The sequence below is a fragment of the Thermobia domestica genome, chromosome 8 (genome assembly GCF_964235325.1).
Source record: "Thermobia domestica chromosome 8, izTheDome1.hap1.1, whole genome shotgun sequence".
Lineage (NCBI taxonomy): Eukaryota > Metazoa > Arthropoda > Insecta > Zygentoma > Lepismatidae > Thermobia > Thermobia domestica.
The window spans coordinates 268920977-268947459 of record NC_137461.1 but is presented as its reverse complement, the minus strand read 5'-3'; the positions used below and the strand labels follow the sequence as shown (position 1 = coordinate 268947459).

At 36.6% G+C, this 26483-nt stretch overlaps 1 protein-coding gene across 1 annotated transcript in view; it reads right to left on the bottom strand.

Annotated features, from left to right (window-relative positions):
• LOC145693616 (inter-alpha-trypsin inhibitor heavy chain H4-like) overlaps positions 1-26483 on the bottom strand; it is a 139083-nt gene that overhangs the window by 19516 nt on the left and 93084 nt on the right. The window contains exons 12-14 of the mRNA XM_081769769.1: positions 25260-25298; positions 8818-8898; positions 2668-2898 (exon numbers count right to left, since the gene is read on the bottom strand). Of these exons, the coding sequence (XP_081625895.1) occupies positions 2668-2898; positions 8818-8898; positions 25260-25298 (351 nt within the window). The remainder of the gene's footprint in view (positions 1-2667; positions 2899-8817; positions 8899-25259; positions 25299-26483) is intronic.

The following is a 26483-nucleotide window of genomic DNA, read 5'->3' as shown; positions in this document are numbered from 1 at the left end:
ATTATCTCACACAGTAGCGAAACAAATTTTGAGTAAAGGCAAAATAGCTGTCAATATTCGAGACGAGACCGAGACTTTCGAGACTGACCAAGGTCTCGTCTCGGTCTCGTCTCGATTTATAGAGGTCTGTCTCGGTCTCGGTCTTGTCTCGGTATGTAAAAGTCCGTCTCGGTCTCGGTCTCGTCTCGGTATATAAAAGTCCGTCTCGGTCTCGGCCTCGTCTCGAATTATCGAGACGAGACCGAGACGAGACAGAGACTAGTCTCGGTCTCGGTACCATCCCTACTTCACTTAGGAACTCATATGTGTACTATCCAAAAATACGAGGGCTATCCAGAAAGTAGATTACGTTTTGGAATAAAAAATCAACAAAGTATAGGAAACAAATTTTATTATATACAGATGAAAGCCACACACAAATACTACTTTTTGACATAGTCACCATTCAAATTAAGGCATTTATCGTAGCGATGTACGAGCTTTGAAATTCCTTCGTCGAAAAATTCGGCCGCCTGCGACTTCAACCACTTCGTTACCTCTTCTTGCAGCTGTTCGTCGTCATCAAAACGCTGCATAGCCAGCCACTTCTTCATTGCTGGGAATAGGTGGAAGTCGCTCGGTGCCAGGTCGGGACTGTACGGCGGATGAGGAAACAACTCCCACTGAAAAGATTCAAGAACTTCACGCGTGACATTTGCCGTGTGGGGCCGGGCGTTGTCGTGAATCAACAAGATCTTAGAGCTCAACATTCCTCTGCGCTTGTTTTGAATTGCTCTTCTGAGGTTTTGCAGAGTTTGGCAATACCTTTGAGCGTTTATTGTAGTGCCTCTTTCCAGGAAGTCCACCAAAATCACACCATTTCTGTCCCAAAAAACAGTCGCCATCATCTTCCTTGCCGACATTGTTTGCATGCATTTCTTGGGTTTTTGGGGAGAACCTGTGTGCCCCCACTGCATTGATTGCAATTTCGTTTCACAGTTCACGTGTTTCACCCATGTTTCGTCACCAGTAACGATGCGATCGAGTAAAGAGTCACCATCCTTATTGTAGGCGTCCAAAAAGTGCAACGCTGCAACCATTCGCTGATTTTTGTGGTCCTCTGTCAAGATTTTTGGAATCCATCTTGCACAAAACTTGTGGTAACCAAGCTTTTCGCTGATGATTTCGTGCAACAAACTTCGCGAAATTTGTGGAAAACTCAAAGAAAGTTCCGTTATTGTGAACTTTCGATTTTCACGGACTTTAACATCGACTTTTTCGACAAGTTCGGCAGTCACTTTGCTGGGTCTCCCACTTCGATCTTCGTCGTGAAATCTAGTCCATTTTTAAATCTTAGGCCATTTTTAAATCTTATGACCCACTGTCGCACTCCACCTTCAGTGATAATGTTGTCCCCATACACTTCACACAGCTGCCGATAGATTTCTATCGGTTTACAGTTTTTTGCTGTCAGAAACCTTATTACTGCACGCACCTCGCAGCTCGCGGGATTTTCAATTAACGCAGACATTTCAAACCGTCACAGTATCTTAACGGAGCACAGCACGAACCTCTCACTAGCACGGCTAGATGCCGACTGAGCTGCGCAACGCTCTGACCCCAAGATGGCCGCGCTAGCCCCGCCCCTAGCGGACACAGACGAAAACGTAATCTACTTTCTGGATAGCCCTCGTACATGTTTCACAATCCTAAGGTACTCACGCAACAATTTTTATAGATTCAATTTGGCTACGGGCACATAATTTGTAGTACTCAGCAACTACCTCTTTAAAAATTGTTGCGGAAATACCGCAGGATTCTGAAACATGGATATTTGGATAGGGCACATATTAGTTCTGAAATAAAGTTTGGACCCGAGTACGGTAGGTCTCGTAGTATTGGAGCTATGGTCCTTTAAATTTCATTTGTTCATGTTTTCGTCAGCCTATAACTCCGAAAGGAAGCATTTGTGCACCAAGGTTGGTCTATACTTTTTGTCTGATCTTAGTGTCAGGAATCACCTCCCAAACGTTGTGGGTGTTGTTTTGAAACACCCTGTATATATATATTAAGTTTTATTGTTGATAATCAGTGTTACACACATTTAATATTGTAACTGATACTGAAATTTATTACAAATCAGTAAGTCATTAAATATTTTATGTGCACGTTGTAAAAAAAAAAATATCTGGATACGAAAAAACGGTCGGTAGATTTGAAATCAGCACACCGGAATTTAGTAAGAACATCTGTTTTACTTTATGCCACAAAACGAAAGTTTCAGTTCTGAGGCCTGTATTTAACTACTTTATTTATAATCATTTATCCAGCACGCCTATCATCAGGCAAAGTTTGATCATTACAATTCGATTATTTGTGAAGGAATCAGCTCGATTATTTGTGAAGGAATCAGCCCGATTATTTGTGAAGGAATTAGCCCATGAAAATACGCAAAATGCTACATACAGCAGAATATCACTTCTCAGCTTTATTAAGCGTAAAGTAAAAAGTAAGTCCATTTGTCGAAAGCAAGAAACATTTAGGTAATCACACAGAGAACGTTGGTGAAATTGGAAACACTAAAATTTGTTGTTCCAACAAGAAAGGAAAAATTCCTGTTGTAAATCAAGTGACTATGTAATTATCAAAAACGGTATTAAAGATTAGTAAGTAAAACGTAATATTTACCACCAGGTTCTTCTGTTGTTTTTAATTCTGGTACTTCTGTATCTAATTCTTCCTCTTCGTACTGTGCTGCTTGAGGAATCAGAAAAGTAGGTGCTGGCCCTTCTTCGAAAATATCCGACATCATTTCGAAATCAACAGTGTCACCAAAAATTTGATTAGGCGGTAGATAGAAGGGATTGGCAAATAACATTGATGGATCGACAGAGTGAGGTAATGGTCGGCCTGGATCACCTAGTGGAAAGCAGAAATAAATATGTCAATTTTGTGTTAATTCATTAACAGAATCTTTTAAGCTATTGTATACAAGATGTTATATGAATGTGTCAAAATATATTTTGGGAACAGATTTCTTACATCAAAATAAAAATAATTGGTATGGACCTGTGATCAAAATTGAATAGTTTCGGAGTTACAGGGTGCCGAAAACGTGAAACAAGTGAACTTTAAAAGTTTAGGAGTTATAGGAGGCCGAAAACGTGAAACAAGTGAACTTTAAAAGTTTCCAAGTTATAGGAGGCCGAAAACGTGAAACAAGTGAACTTTAAAAGTTTCGGAGTTATAGGAGGCCGAAAACGTGAAACAAATGAACTTTAAAAGTTTAGGAGTTATAGGAAGCCGAAAACGTAAAACAAGTGAACTTTAAAAGTTTCGGTGTTATAGGAAGCCGAAAACGTGATACAAGTAAACTTTAAAAGTTTAGGAGTTATAGGAGGCCGAAAACGTGAAACAAATGAACTTTAAAAGTTTAGGAGTTATAGGAGGCCGAAAAGGTGATATAAGTGAACTTTAAAAGTTTCGGAGTTATAGGAGGCCGAAAACGTGATATAAGTGAACTTTAAAAGTTTCCGAGTTATAGGAGGCCGAAAACGTGAAATAAGTGAACTTTAAAAGTTCATAGCTCCACTACTATGGAACGTATCGTAGTCGGGTCAAGACATCGCTGAGGAACTGGTATGTGAACTATCCAAATATCCATGTTTAAGAATGCTCCACTACTTGCACACCAATTTTATAAAGCTAGGTGGAGAGTGAATAAGTACTCCCATACAGCCTCTCTAAAAATGATTCTGCAAGTACCGGAAGTTCTGAAAGATGGAATTTGGATAGTTTACATACTAGTTCCTCAGTGATGTCTTGACCCACTACGATAGATCCCATAGTAGTGGAGTTATGAACTTTAAAAGTTCACTTGTTTCACGTTTTCGGCCTCCTATAACTCCGAAACTATCCAATTTGGAGCACAGGTTCATATGAACTGTTTTTCTTATTTTGATTAGTGATGAGCGCAAGAGTCTTGGTCTTGTAGTTTTTGCAAGAGTCTTGCATGCAAGACCAAGACCAAGTACAAGACCAAGACCAGGAATCCCGATGCAAGACCAAGACCAAGACTCTTGCGCAAGAGTCTTGCACAAGTACCGGTACTACTTGAATTTTTAATTGAATGTAAAAAAGGGGGGAGTAATTACATCTTTTACTTGAATTTCTTGGCTTCAGTAAAAATATCGCTGGAGTGAATGTGTTCCCAATAGTTTATGCAATCCGTGTGAGTCGATCTACCCCTGTAGCATATAGCTACGGTATGTCGTTTTCTGAATTGGTTGCTCGCGTTTTCTGTAGATATTACTCGTTTTTAAGCCACACAGGTGTCATCTCGAACCATGTGAGCTTTTTTGGTGGACAAACACCGTGTGCGTGGGTTGTTTCGGTGTTTTTCGTTTTCTCCAACTTTCTTCATTCCATCATTTCAGTCATTTTTCATCATCACTGTCTCCCTTAGCCTTGGTGCATAATAGTGGGACGTTAAACTAGATACTTCATTTCATTTCGAAGCATATTAGAGGTGCTCTTCTTCCAGAACTAAAGAGAAATGTAGTATCGAACATCGGTAATTCTGTACACACAGATAGCGACTACATGGGTATGGCCTTGGCTCCGAGACTCAAGCATCTGTTGGAAATTTTTAATGTGCGCTCATAAAATTAATATCGAAATAACATTTTTATGACATTGACAAAAACTTGCATGTGCATGTGACCGCAAGTTTGATTTTATGAGCTGATGCTTATACGCTGAATAATTGTTTATGAATATAACTTTTAGTCTCCTTAGGTATACGGCACATTGAGGATTGAGCGATATAACATTATACTACAACAAAAAATCTATATTATAAAATTGAAAGTGACTATGTTTGTGACTCCTACGACTAGTGATGTGAGGTTAAAAATTTTCCGCGGAAAATTTTCCAATTCGGAAATTTTCCGCTATATTTTTGCGGAAAATTTTCCGTTCTAAAAAATATCAGTAATCAAAAATGAAATGAAATCTTTGAGTTTTACGTCCCACGGTTATGCCGGTTAGGCTAAAGGAGACGGTGAGGATGAGAGATGAGTGAAATGGTGGAATGAATAAAGTGGGAGGAAACGGGAGGACCCCGAGAAAACCCACGAGCACGGTGTTTGTCCACCACAAGGTTCACTTGGCGGGGGCTGGGATCGAACCCGGGACCCCAAGCACTAGAGGTGAACGCTCTACCACTGAGCCACCGCGCTCCCCTATCAGTAATCAAGTAACAATTCCTAAGCAATCATAAACTTGGTTGAATTCATGTATAGAAATGTTAAAAAGCGAAAGATCGTTTAAAGACTGAAAATTTTCATGGCTCAGACAATTTTCAGTACTATGTAGGAACAAGTTAAACAATTTTACATGAATCAAAATATTTTCTGTTTTATATGGAAAAATTGAAGAACTTTTTATAAGTCGAAAAATTTTCATCATTTTGAAGCAAAAAGTAAAACTTTTTGTGAATCACGACGTAGAAACAAGTGGGAAAAACTTTTCATAAACCGGACAATTTTTGATATTATGTATAGTGATGTTAGGTGGAAAATTTTCCACTATATTTAACTGCACATAGAGCTACAAAATTGAATTTCTGTAGAGGAAAGTTAAGTCAGCAACAAATTATAATTTTCCAATTAGCTTTCGGGAACTGGAAAATTTGCTAATATTTCAAGTTGGGAAGTAAAATTTTACACAGTGTTTCTCTCTCCCTCTTCCTCTGCAAGCTCCTTCGTTGCTAAGCAGTTAGCATACACGCCTTTGGCATGGAAGACCTGGCTTCGATTCCCAGAGGGAGCTCATGTAGTTCGGATTCCACGTTAATCAATTGGTTCTGTCTTATATAGTCTCGCTGCTGAAAGGGACGTTAAACTCAAAATCAACTCTCTCTCTCTCTCTCTCTCTCTCTCTCTCTCTCTCTCTCTCTCTCTCTCTGTGTATGTGTGTGTGTGTATGCAAAGTGCAGAGAACGTACATTGAGTTCGTAGAGTACAAATATTCCATTCTATTATTTAAAATTTCAATTTACTAAAAGTCATGAATATTTTCCTATTCAAAAAAACATACTCCACTTATTCCTACATCGTTGTTTAGCCGTAAAATTTATTGGTAATAAATATTGTCTTAAAAAGTTTCATGAAGTGAAAATCTAACGATTCTTCATTTCGAGAATGTTTCAAAATCTTCAGTGAGTCTTTCCCTCAGAATCCACCTTTGATCTTACAATATTGGATTTAATACGCATAAGACAATTTTCTCATAGCTTTACTACTTTTATAGATTTACATACTGCAACATTTATAAATAAGTAGATATAATATAAAGTTACTACTGTAAATTTTTGACTACCCAAAATTCGAGTTTAAGTAACTCATGAAAACAAATTCTGACCATTTTCTGGAAATAAACATTTATTTATTCATATATTCATTCAGAAGAAAAAAGTGAAATATAACTAATAAGGAAGTTGATTTGTGTAGTTGTTCTTCTAATAAAATAATAAAAGATACATAAACGCTGAATTATTAGCGCTGCATTCTAAAAGCAAGAAGTAATTTCATTTTAATCCCAATATTGAAATTGATTTACATGTGTTAAACACAATAAAATTATTTTTTCTTATTTTCTGTTACAAAAATAATCTTCATAAGGAACTTTTATGTAGCTATTTCATTACATAGGCAGGTTTATATGTGAAGAAATAGTGGAATTTTCTGTTTCCGAAATTGATAAATTCACAAAGGTTTCTTTTCAATTTCGTGTTACATTTTCAATATTGGAATGGGATATTTGTTCTCTACGAACTCGAAGTATGTTCCCTGCACTTTACACACACACACACACACGCACACATCCAAACACACACACACACACACACACACAGAGAGAGAGAGAGACTATGTTTTTACATCCCAACTTGAAATATACCCTATTAGAAAATTTTCTGGTTTTCGAAAGCTAATTGGAAAATGACAATTTATTGCTGTCTAACTTTCCTCTTAGGAATTGAATTTTATAGCTGAATGTGCAGTTAAATATAGTGGAAAATTTTCCACCATGCATCACTATATATAATACCCAAAATTGTCCGGATTATGAAGGGTTTTTTTCACTTGTTTCTACATCGTGATGAAAATTTTCCGACTCACGAAAATTCCTTTCACTTGTTTCTACAGAGCAATAAAACTTTCCGATTCACAAAAAGTTGTTTTACTTTTTGGTTCGAAATAATGAAAATTTTCCGATTCATAAATAGTTCTTCAATTTTTCCATACAAAACAGAAAATATTTTGATTCATGAAAAATTGTTTCACTTGTTCCTACATAGTACTGAAAATTGTCTGAGCCATGAAAATTTTCAGATTCTTTAAACGATCTTTCACTTTTTAATATTTCTATACATGATTTCAATCAATTTTATGAATACTGAGGAACTGTTACTTGATCACTGATATTTGTTAAGAACGGAAAATTTTCCGGAAAAATGTAAAAGAAAATCTTCCACCTCACATCACGACTAAACAACGATATAGGAATAAGTGAAGTATGTTTTTATGAATCGGAAAATTTTCCGTTTCAAAATTTTCCAGAAAATTTTCATCACTACCTACGACCCGACCGATCTAAAATGACCGATATTGAAGTGAAATCTATAGTTTTGTGGGTGGCTGAGATAAACAGTGACACTTACGATGCTGTTTAAATCCAATGGAGAGGAGGGGATATATACATAAAAATGAACGAAAATGACGAATGTTAGCGTCGAATCCATAGTTTTCGGGATTGCTAAGGCGAACAATGATACTTTCGATCCTTGGGGGAGGGGAGGAAGGAGATACATAAAAATGATCGAAAATTACCATTATCAATGTCGAATCCATGGTTTTCGAGGTCATCGAGATGAACAGTGACACTTCTGATGCCGTGCCTCGCAACATGGGGGAGGAGGAGATATATAAATGTATTGAAAATGACCGATATTAGTGCCGAATCCATATTTGTTTGGGATTTCTGAGATAAACAATGACACTTCTGATGGCCAAATTCAGCCCCGCAACTTGGGAAGGAGGAGGGGAGAGAAATAATCGAAAATGACCGATATCAGAGAGGGCTTTAGTAATAGTAAAAACTGACTGACTAACGAATCACACACACACACACACACACACACACACATATATATATATATATATATATATATATATATATATATATATATATATATATATATATATATATATATATATATCTTTAACACAACGAAGTGGGTAATTGATGCTAGTAATCCATATTCACAAGTGAGAATGATTTTGTACAGTTATTTCAAATAACTTGGAGTATGATGAAGTTATTTTGTATTTCTAATAGTACTTTATCTTAAGCTCGGAAAGGCCGAAGCAAATAAACACATAAACTAGAATGTTATAATTGTTCAATGCAGGGGTGTATACCTAGTTTTGGGCCACCCTGTATTTAAAAAAAACTGTTCATTTATGAGTGTAAAATAGTAAAAAAAAAAAAAAAAAAAAAAAAAAGATACGGTTTTCACGTGAGTGAATTCATAAAACAACAAACTTCATGCTAAATACAAATTATATATTTTAAATATGCATTATCCCATTATGTATTTAGTATTGTTAAGGAACTATAAATGCTATTAATAATTGCTCAAAGTTTAGAAGTATAAATAGTGCCCTGTAACAGGGACGAATACTAGTTTTTCATTTTTTTTTAAAAAAAATGTAGATATCGATATAAACCACAGCAAAGTTAAGTTGAAAAACAAGCTTGAAATAAAATACGTACTGACAAAAACTGTGTCATCGTAACCTTGACCATAGTCTTGTGATTGTAGTGGTAGGGAGTAAGACACAGCACCAAAAAGCCCTGTTTTTGAAAGATAAAAGAAAAATGAAAGTGGAAATAATATCTTAAGAAACATGAAGAATAAAATACAACAATAAAAAAATATTATTATTAGCAATAATATAATTTTAGATACCGGTATATACAATGTTCATTCTGAAAGTATCCGAACTGTCCGCATCGCGGCGCGAGAATCAGTCGAGGGTAAGCGGCGCCAGGTGGCAGTGGGGACCGTACCGTAACCCTCAAAACAAGGCAAGGCTTTTATTCTTTGTCTTTGCCCAATGTATATAGAGTAATACAGGTAGCACATTTTCTGCTATCGAGAGAAAAAATTACCCAGAATTCTTGCGCGACGTGACGTCACGTGGAAGAGAGCACGAAACAAACACATTGTAGGGAATACAGTGAGCGGTGTCGATGCGTGAAATTTATAAAGAATGGGTAATTATTGAGACAAAAATGAATAAAAATAACTTTGTTGTTGCTCAATGTCCGAATTGAGAAAGGAAGACTCCATGTATAACATAGCACCCCTTTCCTAAAATGTTGTTTGTACGACAGTGAGTTTCTAGGTGTAAACTCGCAATCAAAATCAATGTAAACAATGCTAATATTTTACAACACGAACTTCATAAGCTAAGTTCCGCTTAAAGAAAAAAAAAAAGTTCCGCCCTCATGCAATTTCTTCTCTGCATATATCGAATTGGCAACGAATTGTTAAAATGTTAAGAGAAAACAATTTATTTTTCAAACATATGAAGTTGAAGAACTTGAAAGAAATTTAAATAACTCGAGTCATGGATGAAGATCCTGTAGGACGAGCAAAAATGTTAGAAAAGAGGATTTGCCCATTTTGTCTCCATAACTCGGTGAAGCCAAAAAAATAATCGAGACAAACCTGATTGGCTGCTCTCCTTTTCCGCCAGTAATGCTCGCTCAAAACTAGGTTTTCCGTATGCCAATATATAGTGTTCATTGCGTTTATTCTTATTTAAATATTCACTTTAACGTTTAAAATGGTTACATGTGCAGCTTATGGATTCGTGTTCGTTACCTTCAATGGGGCTCGCGATCTTATTTCCGTTGAGGCTCATTCTTACTTGAGCTAGGACTCATCTTCCAATAATTATCACACTCAGGGTGGGATCCAGGATTTTCTGAGCGGGGTGCACCAATAATTACCAAACTAACCAGTCACACTGAAACTCTTCAAAGTGACATGTGACAATATTCTTTACCCTTGACAAAGCTGACACATAGAACGGGAAGGGGCGGTTTTTTAAGGAAGGTCGCGTGTTTTCTGTCCTACTTGTCAAATGTTATATTGTTTTGCTTGGTGAATCCTTTTCCTTCAACCTTAAGAAAATCGACTTAATGTATTGCTTTTGCAAAGCTCTGCTTTCTCTTAAGCCACAAACGGAAAAACAATGGCAGAAAGTCTCGGAAAGTGTTGCTATTTTCATTGCTAGCTTCTCATTTTAGATAGTGTATATTTACAACGAAGGGGTGCACGTGCACCCCCTAAATCCGGCCCTGATCGCACTCACTAGACTGCTGGGAGCTCGTGCTCACTAATTTCATTGGGGGTGGAGGCGCGGTGGCTCAGTGGTAGAGCGTTCACCTCCGGTGCTTGGGGTCCCTGGTTCGATCCCAGCTCGCGCGGTGTGGACTTTGTGGTAGACAAACACCATGCTCGTAGGTTTCTCGGGGTTCTCCCGGTTATTCCCACTTTTTTCATTCCACAATTTCATTCATTTCTCATAATCACCGTCTTCTTTTAGCCTAACCGTGGGACGTAAAACTTAAAGATTTCATTTCATTTCATTGGGGTACACGTTTATTAGGTTTGGGCTCACTACACTCAATAAAGCTCGGGTTTACTAATCTGAACTAGAGTAAGGGTCACTACCATTAATGACCTCGTGTTCAATGACGTCAGTGGGACTTGCAATGAGTTTATTACTTTCAGTAGGGAAAGCGTTCACTATTCTCGTTAAGGATCGCTCTTACTCAAGCTTGAGCTCATACTCGTATCCTTCAATGAGGCTCGCGTTTACTCGGTCTCGGTCTCACACCTTCCAGTGAGGCTCACTCTCACTAGGCACCTTGGAGATCGCGCACCCTAATCTATTTCGAGTGAGCACGCGATTAGTTAGGTTCGGAGTCACTAATCTTAGTTAGACTCTTGCTCACTCGCGCGTGGTATCTTCCGTCAACTGGGCTCTAGCTCACTCATCAATGGGGCTCAAACTCACTGACACCAGTATTTATTAATGTGGGCTCGGGATCCATATTTTCAGTGGGGTTCGCGCTATTTATTCTCGTTGAGGCTTGAGCTTTCTTGGTCTAGGACTCACATTCTTTAATGAGGTTCGAACTCACTAGGCTTCTTGGAACTCGCGCTCTCTAGTCTCCTTCGGTCACGCACTTGCTTGGATTCGGGCACACTAATCCGGATTGGACTCTTGCTCACTTTTCTTGGCTCACTTCCGTCAGCTGGGCTCGATCTCAGTACCATCAATATAACTCGAGCTCAAGGATATCAGCGCGGTTTTCACTAATGTGGGCTCGGGTTCATTACCTTTAGTGTGCTCGTGCTCATTATTCTCGTTGAAGCTCGTGCTGATTTGGCCCTGGGCTCATATCTTTCAATGAGGCTTGCACTAACTAGGTTCCTTGGAACTCGTGCTCTCTGATCTCTTTCGGGCAAGCACTTACTTGGGCTCAGACTTCAACACTCAGTGGGACTCGAGCTCACCAAAGTTAGTAGGGCTTGTACTCATTTTTGCTTGGGCTCACATCCTTCATTCAGGTTCGTGCTTAGTCGGTTCTGGTTCAGATCCTTTAATGAGACTTGCAGTTATTAGCCTCCTGGCACTCGCGCTTATGAATTTTGTTCGGGCACATTTTCCGCGAACTAAACCCAAAATAGAGAAACACATAAAAACAAGAACATTTATTTGAGCAATCTCAACCTTAAAAAAATAAAGCCCCAACAATGAAGAAACAGTGCAAGGAAAAACAATCAATGCGATCCGGGTTCTGTGACTTCTGAGGGCTGCAATTAGAATTATCACTAACATTTCCTATCAATATTCATAAAACAACAATGAGTGGATGATAACATTAATATAAATTTATTATAATATAGCAATTTACCCTGCGTATTTGTAGTGTTAGAATTAGTGATATTTTTGTCTCTATGTAGTTTCAACAATCAAATGAAGTTACAATATGCTCGGAGTATACAAAAAGTATATGCTAAAAGCAGAAGACGCAATTTCCTCTCTTCCGCCTGACGTCACACTTCCAGCGACCAATGCCAGTTCGAATCGCATATTTAGCAGCCCCTGGTCTGTGCCTGCGAGCAGTAGTTGAGGTGCTAGTGCTCGTGTTGTGTATACCGAAATAACATCGCGTCTAGAAGTTGTATTTGGTAGATTTGATAAGAATGGAAGGCATTTTTTAAAAGCGCTACGCTGTATTGTGTTAAATTGAAAAATATTACGGAGACTTTAACCTTGCTACGGGAAGCTTACCACAAGGAAGTGATCCAGTGAAGCCATATCTAGCATCTTGGTGCTAGATCTAGCATAATTCACATGCATTTAGCATCTAGCATCTTGACTTTAGCATCTTGGCCAAATCTAGCATAATTTCATTCTTCTCTCTGCTGAACAGAAAAAGAACGAAAATTTAGAAGGTTCAAGGACTGTCTGGAATTATTCTTTTTAGTTGAAGCGATGGTTGGAGCAATGAAACCAGTTAGTATTTCCACAGTTGTAATTTATTGTTGAATTCAGAGAAATGTTCAAAAATAGCAAAATGTGACCCTGCAAAACATATTTACTTATCCATAGTTTTATTACTGTCAGCTGAAACCTGAATGTGTGGTTATCTGGGATGTTTCTATCCCTTTCAATGTACAACTTCAGAGGGGAGGGATATGAGCGTCAGGGGACAGCTAGTAATACACTAAAAGAAATGCTTCAGAGCTGTGTTGGAAGCGGCATGTTGTGCATATATTTCTTAAAATGATATCCATTCCTAAAATATAAATTCGACCTTCTTCCCCTATAATGTGCCATTTACCAATTTATTTCATTATCATTCCTGACAGCGTCATATTAGCTTTGTACATGAATACAGTTAAAACACTTCGTTAAAATAATGAAGATAAGTAGGGGCGGGTCTTTAAAATTAATTAGGAAAGATAATTTGAAAATCTGGCATAATTTACAAAAACCTAGCATAATTCAGACCCGTGTTTGGCATCATCACGAGTCTCGAGTGTGGCAACCCTGGTGATGTCCCGCACGCAAGTTTACACTTGGGACACGGCGTTGAACTAAGGACAGGAAGTGGTCGAGGACGAGCAACGCTCAGAAAGGTCGGCCACATCAAAGACGGAGGAAAATGTGGCTCGTGTGAAAGCACTCTAAGACAAAGAAAGGCATTTAAGTCTCCAGGTAATTGCAGATGAGGTGGGACTGGCGAAAACGCAAGTTTTTTTAAATTATTACTGATAACCGGGGATGAAGCCTGGCTATTCAAGTGCGACCCCGAAAGCAAGAAACAAAGTTCAGAGTGACACACCCCCGCGATACCTCGTCAAAAGAAGGGCCGAAATGAAAGGTGAAGACAATGCTCATTATCTTTTTCGACGTGAGGGTGGTCGTGCACAAAGAATTTGAGCCTGCTGAAACGCACCAGCTCACACAGCGCTGTTGATAGGCGAGTTTTTAGTCAAGATACGCATGACAACGCTACCTTGTCCCCCTTTCAGCTCGGACTTAGAACTGGCCGACTTTTTCTTGTTTCTCGAGGTAAAAAGGTTGCTCAAGGGGAAGCGCTTTGCATCAATTCAAGAGGTTCAAGCCGCCACGACCGCAGCTTTAAAAAGGGTGTCAGTCAAGGACTTCCAGGACTGCTATGAACAATGGAAAAGTAGCTATACTCGCTGTATTGAGGCTCAAGGTAACTACATTCAAGAATATTGACAGCATTTGTAATTGTCATCAATAAATTGTTTGCAAATAAATAAGTTGCGATACTTTCAGAATGGACCCTATATATATAAGAAAAGAACTCCGTGAATTCGTCTGTTTATCTTTCATATTCAAAATGGTGAAAGTTAAAAGACAATATCAGTATTGATTTCATACGAGTCTAATATCATGAAATAAATCTGTTTTTCAGGGTTTTGTTTATGTTTATTATTGATATTTAGGCTAATCGTTAGGCGTTGTTTGTTTATTACTTGTAATTATGCTCATCGTCAGGTGTTGTTTATGTTTATTACTGGTAATTAGGCTCATCGTCAGGTGTTGTTTATGGTTATTACTCATAATTAGGATAATCGTCAGGTGTTTATGTTCGTTACTGGCAATTAGGCTAATCATAAAGTATTGTTTATGTTTATTACTAGTAATTAGGCTAATCATCAAGTGTTGTTTGTTTATTACTGGTAATTAGGCTAATCGTCAAGTGTTGTTTATGTTTATTACTGATAATTGGGCTAATCATTAAGCGATATTTATGTTTATTACTGGTAATTAGGCTAATCGTCAGGTGTGGTCTATTTTTATTACTGGTAATTAGGCTAATCGTCAAGTGTTGCCTATATTTATTACTGATAATTGGGCTAATCGTGAGGTGTTTTTTAATATTCGTTACTGGTAATTAGGCTAATCACCAAGTGTTGTTTATGTTTATTACTGGTAATTAGGCTAATCGTCAAGTGTTGTTTATGTTTATTACTGATAATTGGGCTAACCGTTAAGCGATATTTATGTTTATTACTGGTAATTAGGCTAATCGTCAAGTGTTGTTTATGTTTATTACTAGTAATTAGGCTAATCGCCAGGTGTTGTTTATGTTTATTACTAGTAATTAGGCTAATCGTCAAGTTTGTTTATTACTGATAATTAGGCTAATCGTCAAGTGTTGTTTGTTTACTACTGGTAATTAGACTAATCGTCAAGTGTTGTTTATGTTTATTACTAGTAATTAGGCTAATCGTCAAGTTTGTTTATTACTGGTAATTAGGCTAATCATCAAGTGTTGTTTATGTTTATTACTTATAATTAGGATAAACTTTAAGTGTTGTTTATGTTTATCACTGGTAATTGGGCTAATCGACAAGTGTTGTCTATTTTTATTACTGGTAATTGGGCTAATCGTCAAGTGTTGTCTATGTTTATTACTGATAATTGGGCTATTCGTCAGGTATTGTTTATGTTTATTACTGGTAATTAGGCTAATCGTTAAATGTTGTTTATGTTTATTACTGGTAATTAGGTTAATCGTCAAGTGTTGTTTATGTTTATTACTTATAATTAGGTTAATCGTCAAGTGTTGTTTATGTTTATTACTAGTAATTAGGCTAATCGTCAGGTGTTGTTTATGTTTATTACTAGTAATTAGCCTAATCGTCAATGTTGTTTATGTTTATTACTGGTAATTAGGCTAATCGTCAAGTATTTATGTTCGTTACTGGTAATTAGGCTAATCATCAAGTATTGTTTATGTTTATTACTAGTAATTAGGCTAATCGTCATGTTTGTTTATATTCATTTCTGGTAATTAGGCTAATCACAAGTGTTGTTTATGTATATTACTTATAATTAGGCTAATCGTTAAATGTTGTTTATGTTTATTACTGCTAATTAGGCTAATCGACAAGAGTCTATTTTTATTACTGGTAATTGGGCTAATCGTCAAGTGTTGTCTATGTTTATTACTGATAATTGGGCTAATCGTCAGGTATTGTTTATAATTATTACTGGTAATTAGGCTAATCTTTAAGTGTTGTTTATGCTTATTACTGGTAATTAGGTTAATCGTCAAGTGTTGTTTATGTTTATTACTTATAATTAGACTAATCGTTAAGTGTTGTTTATGTTTATTACTAGTAATTAGGCTAATCGTCAGGTGTTGTTTATGTTTTTTACTAGTAATTAGCCTAATCGTCAAGTGTTGTTTATGTTTATTACTGGTAATTAGGCTAATCCTCAAGTGTTTTTAATGTTATTACTGTAAATAGCTTAATCGACAAATGCTGTTTATGTTTATTACTGGTAATTAGGCTAATCGTCAAGATTTACGTTATACAACTGATAATTACAATACGATTTCGTAATCTACATAAAAGACACTGAACAGTTTCTAAAAATAATTGTTATTTTAATAGTATTTCCGAGGTACTAGACGATCACGAAGCTCTACGTCATTATTTTACCGTCATGATTTTTGAAACGTCATGATTTTAACTATTTTGAAAGTACTAAATACACAGACATCTCCTCTGACGAAGAAAAGAAATTCGGCAGGAAGAGAAAGTCAATCCCTGCCAATGAACGAGAAGAATGTGGAATTGATTATTTCATAATAGTCATGGTAACAATGAACTTTGCCCTAATAATCCTCGAATTTAATGCCCTGCATTTTAAAGAAGCTGGTTTATCAAAATTTCTTTGTGAACATTTACTCTGTCCGTGTGTCCGTCTGTCCGCCCGAGAGATAAAAAATGTGAAGAACCACTTGATGGATCACAATCAGTTTTGCCCAGAATACAGAGCATCAAAAGTTCTTAATTGAGTTAATCGATTCGTCAGTTAGGAATGAAGGTGGTCCATCCACCGGAAGTGGTAGAAGTAAACCATTTCCGGTTTTACGCTTATTTTCATAGATCCTACATCGAAAACGGTAACAGATAGTGAGAAGCGGGTTTTTAGAAAACGATTTAACTTCTCAAGACAACATATCATGACTATCTACAACACTCTACCAAAACCGGAAGTGGTTCAAATTTACAATTACTTCCGGTTTCAATACTGATTTTCGTAGAGCAAAGAAGATAATGCTATCAAGATGCAGCTTTAAACAATCGATTCAGTGTTCCAGGAATAGATTCCGTTTCTACTCTTAACCTTGTATTCAAACCAAAAGGGGTTCAAATTAGCCATTTCCGGTTTCAAAATTTAACGCTATAGAACGAAAATGATAGCAAATAGTGAGAAGTGGTTTTCTGCATGCGATTGAGCGTCCCAAGAATTTAAGAATACATAGGTTGTTCTATGTATTGAAGAATATATTTTATCTCCAGCTTTAATTATTTACTAAAACCGGAAGTGATTGAAACCCAATACAAGTTACGGTTCCGATGTTGATCTGCATATAAAAAACAATAAGGAATAGCGAGAAGCGGTTTTTTAGGAATCAATTTACCCTTCTAAGAATAGGAACCATATTCTCTATATTAAAGTTTATCGTAAACTCGTGATATACTTATCATAGTCCGGGTTCTGGCTGTCCCCCCCCCCCAATTTTTACCTTCTAGCTCCGTCTCTCAGTGCTTCCCCTCAATGCCTCTAATGTGCTGTAACGTAACTTTTTAAATATGTTTATTGGTCTCACAATTTAGATATCTTAATTGCACTGAACATGAGTCAAAAATCGAAAACACCACTTACACTAACTCTATGCTTATGTATAATTCGAATCAAAATCCTATGTGTATTTTAATATTAAATTTTAAAGATTTTTACAGACTTTCTATGTATATTATCGTATTTCTCGAAACGATGGAAATACGTAGAGAACATAGGAAGTTTTGAAGATAGAAACTTAAGTTATGAAATTACTACAACTTACAATACACCGTGTTTCAAAAAGAATGGCCTGATTTTGGACGGTAATAATCACGGAAGAGGGGACGTACGGCAAGGAAATGAGTGTTGTTTGAATTGGCGTGGCCTAGAGCTTCAGAAAATACCAGTTAGATGTCAGTCAATACGTCTTCTCAGTTAGCAGTCAGTCAGAAGTAAGATGGCGTCCTCTCAACAAAGGCGTTTTGTGTGCTGCACTTTGCAGACTATCAGTGATTTCGGTTCAACATGCTTTTCGTCGGCGTTTTGGCATTGATCCGCCTGAATCCAAAAATATTCCTCGTTGGTATCGCAAATTTCAAGAGACAGGATGCTTGTACAAAGGTAAGGCTAGTTTTAGACGGAAGCATTTATCGTAACATTTATCGTAGCAGATATGCTGCCAAAAATCTCATATAATATTCTATGGGATCAAGAATATATGATGCTTTTACACGGTAGCATTTTGGTAAGCATATTGTCGTGACGTAGCAAACAAATCACTGGAGAAGAGCGCAATTATCGTTCCGAAACTAAAACGTGAGATACCTGAAGCTATAGTAGTTGTAACAACAGTTCTCGCTGGTTATATTAAAAAACGAAAACCACAAAGAAGTATGTAGGCAAAGAGCATCCATACTCCAACTCATTTTCCTTTACTACAATTCAATATCCCATAAAAAAAAAAAAAGAGCATGGATATTTGGCACAAAATCTTTCGCTTTCTTTTAACACACCACGGCGCTGCAATCGAACCAGAAATGCTGGGGAAAATGCTGCGAAATAGAGGAAATTATATTGATAAGAAATGCCATAGGATATGCCATGGGGAATGCTATACCATTTGCTACTCTACACAGTAGGATATCGATGATACAGTAGCGGTTCGTGGTCTATACAAGCACCGGTTGCAATGTTGGAATATCAAGGGTATGTAGGTACGCGCAAGCAGGGATGAATTCAGGGGTGGCCCGGGAAGAATGTTCCCCCGAAGAAAATTTATTCCGCCCGGAGAACTCAAAATTTCAATCACAAAATGTAGAAATTACTTCACCCAAACTCCCCTTCCTCCTGAGGAGTTCACGTTCCCCCCATGTGAAAATGACTGCGCGAAAGTGTTTCTGTCCCCCAGCACTCTTGAGTCTTATCCAAAAAATATTCAGGAAATAAGCTATTTATTTATTTACTTATTTTACAAAGATCCACTATCAATGTATGTCTATACACTATTTATATACAAAACTTCTACATTCATGTTATTGAACAAGAGATAAATCGAATATGTAGCATGTGCTGTAAGCCATGGCGTTAACACAAAAAGAAGAAGAGAAGCAAGAAAATTGCATATATTCATGCACGCAGTTAAACAAAATTATTTAATTATATAAACTATGCATTATTTTATAATGGAAGGTCAAGCTTCAAATTTTTCTATTTCTTCATTGAAATCTGAAATGCTGCTCGCCAAGTTTTTCTGAATAGAAAGCATCGCTACCGCAAATATTTTCCGCTTTCTTTTCTTTAGGGTGCAGAAACACCTCTCTCCTCCGACAATATGCATTTTGTTAGCATTTCTTTGTATGAATATAAGAAAAAAAAGTCCATTTTCAGAAACCACGTATTTTTGTCTGCTGTTCTACTATAAAGAAGCATGAAATCTAAGATGTTTTCCTACGAAAATGAAATAATAATAATAATAATAGTTTAACATTCCAGCAAATTAGGCTAAAGAATACACATGATTATTGAAAGTGAATGATTTGAGATTAATTTTCTATGCTCTCCGCCGGAAATCGAACTCGGGATCATGTGTACGAAAGACACAGAGCTAGGAATTAGACCAGTGGTAAGACATTTTCTTCTTCGAGACTCGATCTCCCCCCCTCCCCCACAGAATAGGATATTTTTTATTTTAAAAATAAGACTTATTCCAAGAATTTTCACCTTTGTATTACAAATGTTAAATAAAATCTATTGGCTTCGAACGACCGTTTCCCAAACTTTCAGACTAGATTCGTCCCTGCTACCACGAAACCTGTATTTGTTCTTTGCTAGTTCGTGTTGTGTGAATAACTTCTCTCTTCCGAGCGTACCGGTATGTATCTCTCTCACCCTATCAATTGTGTCAAGCTCTGCCAAGCGGACGAATTCGTAACTATTACAGAAGCTGACCAGTTGCGGAAGAAGGTGCAACTGCAAGCGGGCAATACGGGGAAGATAGGAGCGATGCAAGAATAAATTCACTTTCCCATGTTAAGAGATAGGAGCATGGCTGCCATATGCTCAATGTTACTGCTTCCAGCGGCAACGCTTTCTGCAACTGGAAGCGTAAATCACTCTCTTTCTTTCAGTTTTTTAATTTGATTTTTTTTTAAAAAAAGAAATGCATCAATACAGTTTTGCGCTCAAGCACAAAGGTTTATTTTTTACTGATACACTACTTTAATATTTAAAATATTTTTAGTATTAAAAAAATATCCGGTTGCATAACCATGCAGCATATAGTACCAGCCACCGCTGCGATGATACGATTTTTGTTACGAGAAATGCTACGATAAATGCTTCTATCTAAAACTAGCCTCAGAGTCCAGGTCGGCACACAGAGTATTTGTAATAGTATAGCTAAAACTTGTAGATTTTGTGAGTATTTTACAATTTATCCAGTTTTTGTAGTGTTTTCATCAATACATGTGGACTCTTAAAATCAGGTAATTCTCTTTGTAACAGCCTGTATTTTCAGGAGCAGAAGAGAATATGGGATCATTATATATATATATATATATATATATATATATATATATATATATATATTATATACAATAATTATAACTATTCTTTCAGGCCCTGTTTCCATATTTCCAAACTAAACACAACAACACACTGAGCAAGGCTATGTGATAGTATACAGGGTGTTTCAAAACAACACCGACAACCTTTGGGAGGTGATTCCTGACACCAAGATAAGACAAAAAGTATAGACCAACCTGGGTGCACAAATGCTTGCTTCCGGAGTTATAGGCTGCCGAAAACATGAAAAACTAAACTTTAAATGTCCATGGCTCCAAAACTATGGAACCTACCGTAGTCGGATCAAGACTTCATTTAGGAACTAATACGTACGCTATCCAAAAATACATGTTTCAAAATTATAAGGTACTCACGCAACAATTTTTGTAGAATGAGTTTGACTATGGGAGTAACTTGAAGTACTCAACAACTACCTCTACAAAAATTGTTGCGGAAGTACCAAAGGATTCTGAAACTCAGATATTTGGATAGGGCACATACTAGTTCCTAAGTGAAGTCTTAACTCGACTACGGTAGGTCTCATAGTATAGGAGCTATATATAGACCTTTAAATTTCATTTTTCATGTTTTCGGCACCTTATAACTCCAAAAGGAAGCATTTGTGCACCCACGTTGGTCTACACTTCTTGTCTTAGCTTGGAGTCAGGAATCACCTCTCAAACGTTGTCGTTGTTGTTTTGAAACACCCTTTATATAAAACACACAATCACGTAGCAGCTTGTACACAATAACTATGTCTTCATCAGACTTCCACTCCTTCTGGCTATTTGGGAGATGGTCACCTCTTATTAATTTCTCAGAGATCAACTTTTAATTAGGCTTTACCCTTCATTAAAAGGTAACACTTGATAATACACTTTCACCTGTACAGCTGCGCACTTGTCTAATGAAAAATATACGTTTTACTGGATACATTCTTGTCCCCTAATTACCTTTGTTATGTTCCCTTATTAATTTGTTCTCTTTCTGTCTTCTTCCTTTTCTTTCCTCCTCTTTAAGTAGAATCTTCTCCCATACTTTGTTTATCGTGAATCCTGCATTCCAATTAATCACCGCTTCTATGACCTCTGCTGCTTCCCACACTATCCTGTGGTTTGTCTCTTTCTGATGCTTATGTATTGTGTTGTTGTCCCTTTTCAATCTTACGTCATCTTTGTTCTATTTTACTATCTTCCATCTTCTTTTTTTGTTTCTCCTATGTAAAAATTACTACACTCCGCGCATCTCATTCTGTATATATTACTCCCCTTTGAGTACAAGTACAGCTGCAGCTGTACAAGTGAAAGTGAAAGTGCTACTTTGTAATGAAGGGGCAGAGCATAATTAAAAGTTGATCTGTGGGAAATTTATAAGAGGTTATTAACTCCCAAGCAGGTAGGAGTGGAAGTCTGATGAAGACACAGTTATTGAGTTGAAACTGTTACGTGATTGTGTGTTTTATATAGTATGGCGCTAAATTCGTTGTACAAAAGCAGAGTAGTGATTCCTGAAAGTAAAACAAACAAAAAAGTTCCGATAAACATAGGGCGAAAATCCCATCATTTACGTGTTATAGGCTGCCGAAATCATGAAAAAAATTAATTTTAAAGGTTCATAGCTCCAAAACTATGGGACCTACCTTGGTCGGGTCAAGACTTCACTTAGAAACTAGTATGTGCCGTATCCAAAAATGCGTGTTTCAGAATCCTGAGGTGCTTCCATAACAATTTTTATATAGGGAGTTTGACTACAGGTCTATGATATAAAGTACTCTCCAACTACCTCCATAAAAATTGTTGCATGAGTACCTTAGGATTCTAAAACATGTATTTTTGGATAGAGCACATACTAGTTCCTAAGTAAAGTCTTGACCCGATGACAGTAGATCCCATAGTTTTGGAGCTATGGACCTTTAGAATTCATTTTTTCATGTTTTCGGCAGCCTATAACACGTAAACGATGGTGTTTTCGCCCTATGTTTATAGGAATTTTTTTCTTTGTTTTACTCTCAAGAATCACTCATCTGCTTTTGTGCAACGAATTTAGCGCCATACTGTATATAGTATTATCACATAGCATTGCTCAGTGTTAGTTTGACAATAATTATGTAATAAATAATACCATTATTTGTATAAAACTGCTTCAAAACAAACTCAAGATCTGTGTGTAAGATTATTGAGTATAATTTTTCTTTGTACCTATTTTATGAATTTTTTCGGGTGTCTGTGAAGAAATCCGAGATCATCAGAGGTAGTACAGACCCAGAGAATAAGAACTACAAACAAGTAATAATTTCAAAGAGCCACTATTACGAACACACACAAAAAAAATTAAGCCAATAGTGCTATTTTTTAAAAATTTCTTAAGAACATACAGTCAATTAAAACATTCAATTAAAACATTTTCTACTGACAGATTTTTGAAATAAACAATGAATTCTTTGAACTTCAGAAAAATAAACACACTGCTGAATAAGACTGCACTTATTTAATATAATAACACATTTACACGTGCAGTCTTGTTCAGCAGTGTGTTTATTTTTCTGATTTTCTTTGCAAGACGTATGACTATGATTGTGTGTCTCTTTGAACTTATTTTACTATAGTATTAAAAAGAAAACATTTTCTAAGGAATTGAGTCATTTTGTAATAGATCTTAATTTATGCATTCCAAATATATGTTTGATAACTTATATAAACAGTGAAATTTCATACGTCTAGAAGAAACCTTTTGCTTGATTCACTGTAGCTTGACGTTCCTATTTTGTATTGCTCTGGATTTATTCCCAGATCTTGTACCAAACCGAAGATCAAACCTGAAAATTTGGATCACGCGAGAATCCGAATTTATGTAGAGAAAAGAATTGAGGATGATAAGTACATGGGAGAGATTGTGTAAACACTTTGAGTGCTAATTCCGTATTTTTACGGAGTAGACCCTAGCTGATCTTTTGTAGGCTGCGGATTCCGTATTTATACGTGATATGATTCAAAATTTATTCCAATGGTTTTGCTCCGTTATTATATGTAGTTAGCAGTTTTGAAATATCCCTTGGACTTCGTAGTTCGAAATTTCGTCAATAGATGGCGCGAAGATCCTAATTAATACTTTGTTACCGCCAGTGTTCAAAAACCATGTCCTTATTGTTTGACCGTCAAAATGGCGACAAAAAACCTGTCGGACGATTCAATACGCTTCAGTTTAGAAGTGGAATTGAGCGACAGTGATGGTCATCTGTTTGAAGGAGAGTTATTGGACAATTGTGAGAATGATCCAGATTATCAACAGATCTGATGTAGCAACAGAAATATCAGATATGTCAGGCAAGTAAACTTGAAATAATAATTCCCCTATTCGCATTTATTTTCCTTGCACTAGGTGTAAATGTTATTTGGATTTGTAATGGTTTTGTGGTTGGAATACTGAATATTATATGTTAAGAATAAAGATCAAACTCTAAACTTTCAAACGGTGTATTATTTTAGCTTTTCTAGATTTTGAGATATAGCTACTTTTTTTAAAAAGGTTACAAAATAGCCCAGCATTCTTGGGAAAGCCTGCACTTCAGACCCCAGCACTCGAAGTGTTAAATGTAAGTTTTAACAATTCTGTGGAAACCGTTGAAAGTGTAGTATATAGAGTAACGTTCGGTGAACCTCCTTACATATTACGCTGGGAAAGAGGAATACGGTGTACTTTTATTATTTGAAGAAAGAGAAGTTAAAAGTTAAAAGATGTCACAAGATTATACAGGGTGTTTCAAAAGGAATGACGTGAATTTAAAAGGCGATATGTATTGATAAAAAACATACTACAAAAATGGGATAAATTGCAAAATACTCACTAAATCTTCAAGTATTAGCTATGCTATTACAAATACTCTATGTGCCCATCAGCAGCAGCACGAACAATATCTGGACGATAGCTAAATTTGACATAAACTTTACACAATGTATATCTGCATTTACAGCAGTTATGGCGGCTGTTATTCTGTTCTTCACTTCTTCTATATCAGGAGGTAAAGAGGGGATGAACATAGTATCCCTCACATATCTCCACAAGAAAAAATCACATGGGTCATGTCTGGCGATCTTGGAGGCCAAGAATGTAGGACAGTGTCTCGGGGCCCCTGCACCCTATCCAGCATAGAGGCAGAGTGTGTTTGAGAAACTGACGTACATTATTGTGCCAGTGTGGTGGAGCCCCATCCTATTGAAAAATAAAGTCATCGGAGTCCTCCTGAAGTTGTGGAAATAGCGAATTCTGCAGCATTTGAAGATAGCTCATTCCAGTCACTGTATTTGCCGAATTGTTTCTACCATTTCATCGGAAGGGCGAGGCCGATCTCGATTCTTACCTTTGCAAAGCATCCTGTCTCTTCAAATTGGTAATACCAACGACAAATGTTTTTTTGGTGCAGGCGGATCAATGCCAAACCGCCGACGAAAAGCACGCTGGACCGAAATCACTGAGACTCAGTCTTTGCAAACTGCAGCTCATAAAACGCTTTCTGTTGAGCGGACGCCATCTTACTTCTGACTGACTGCAAAGTGAGAAAACGCATTGACTGACACCTAACAGCGATTTTCTGAAACTCTAGGCCACGCTCATTCAAACAGCACTCACTTCCTTGCCGCCACGTCACATATTCGTAATTATTACTGTCCAAAATAAGGCCATTCTTTTTGAAATACGGTGTATTAAAAAGGAAACACCTGAATGTTTACTACGAACAGCGAAGTTAGTTTCAAATGTAGAACTTAATCAAAATTAAAATAGAAGTAATCGAAAAAAATAAAGAAATCCTGAGCTGTTAGAAGTTTTAGAATTAAAAATAACAATGTTCTAAGTTAGATTAAATTGTACTTGGACAAAGGAAAAAAAAACTAGAAGAAGAAATGTTCAAATATATTCCTTTGCTAATATACAATGATAATAACTTACCACTGGCACTCATAGTATTATCCCACTCAGGTCTGCTAGCTGCAATCAAGAGTAAATAGAAAAAAAAAGTTAAATACGATTACAAAGTAACGTAAAACTAGCTTTTATCCTAATGTAATCTTGAAATACACGTTATATATACTCAGTGGCGTATTTACGATTTTGTTTCGGGAGGGGCTTTGCTAACTTTCGGGGGGGGGCTTTGCCTGGAAATGTGAAAATTCTGCAAGATATTTCATTTACTTTACTATACTAAGTAAGATTTCGGGGGGGGCTTAAGCCTGGAAGCCACCCCCCTAAATACGCCACTGTATATACTAATCTTAAATATTGCATATAATAAAAAAACTTTGAGTGACATCTTGCGCGAATGAACAGAATTCAAGGTTTAAAAAATCCTAAGGAAAAATATTGAGAAATCTCAAGAACAGAAGCTTTAGGTACGCTAAGACGAAGAAATAAGTGGAGGATAACTTAAGGCAAAATCTGAGAGAGATAGATTAGATATTAGCAGCCGTTGGTAGACTTTATGTGTCTACAACGTTGGACCTAAGAATTGTTTTAAACATAGTTCAATAATCATAAAAGAAATTTGAATAAAATATTTATATTACTAATTACTTGCATAAAATGTCAGCAATATGTTCGTGCTGAAATGTAGTTTTTACTTCGGAGCTTTTTAAAAGTTTGCGGATTAAGGAATTCTTGGGGCTTTCGTGTGAGCAAATAAGATAAACTTGGAATCTTGTTACATGCTCTAACACAGCGTTTCCCAACCGGTGTGCCCTGAATGGGCCACTGGTGTGCCGCGAGGAATCGAAACAAAATTATTAATTTTATAGTAATAGCAAATTGCAAAACGTAGGGGAAAATGTATATTTGTATTTCACATTACTATGAACCTCTACTATGAATCTACAATTTTAAGTTTCATACCAGGTTACTGTTCTGTATATTTTTAATGTTGAAAAAAATGGTTATCATTGTTATGACCATTATTGCGTCTTTATTGTTGCAGACTATTTCGTAACTTGAAAATTTAAAATATCATTCAATCCTTTCGACAAATTACCTACATTTGTGTTTTAAAAGTAAAAGAGATTTGTTTGTTCGTTCGTTATTTAGTGATCTTCCTTCTTAGTAAAAGATTGGATACAGTTTTTAAAAGAAAGCGTATTTTTAAAAACCTGAGTCCAATATTTCATTGCAATTGTTTTTCTTAAA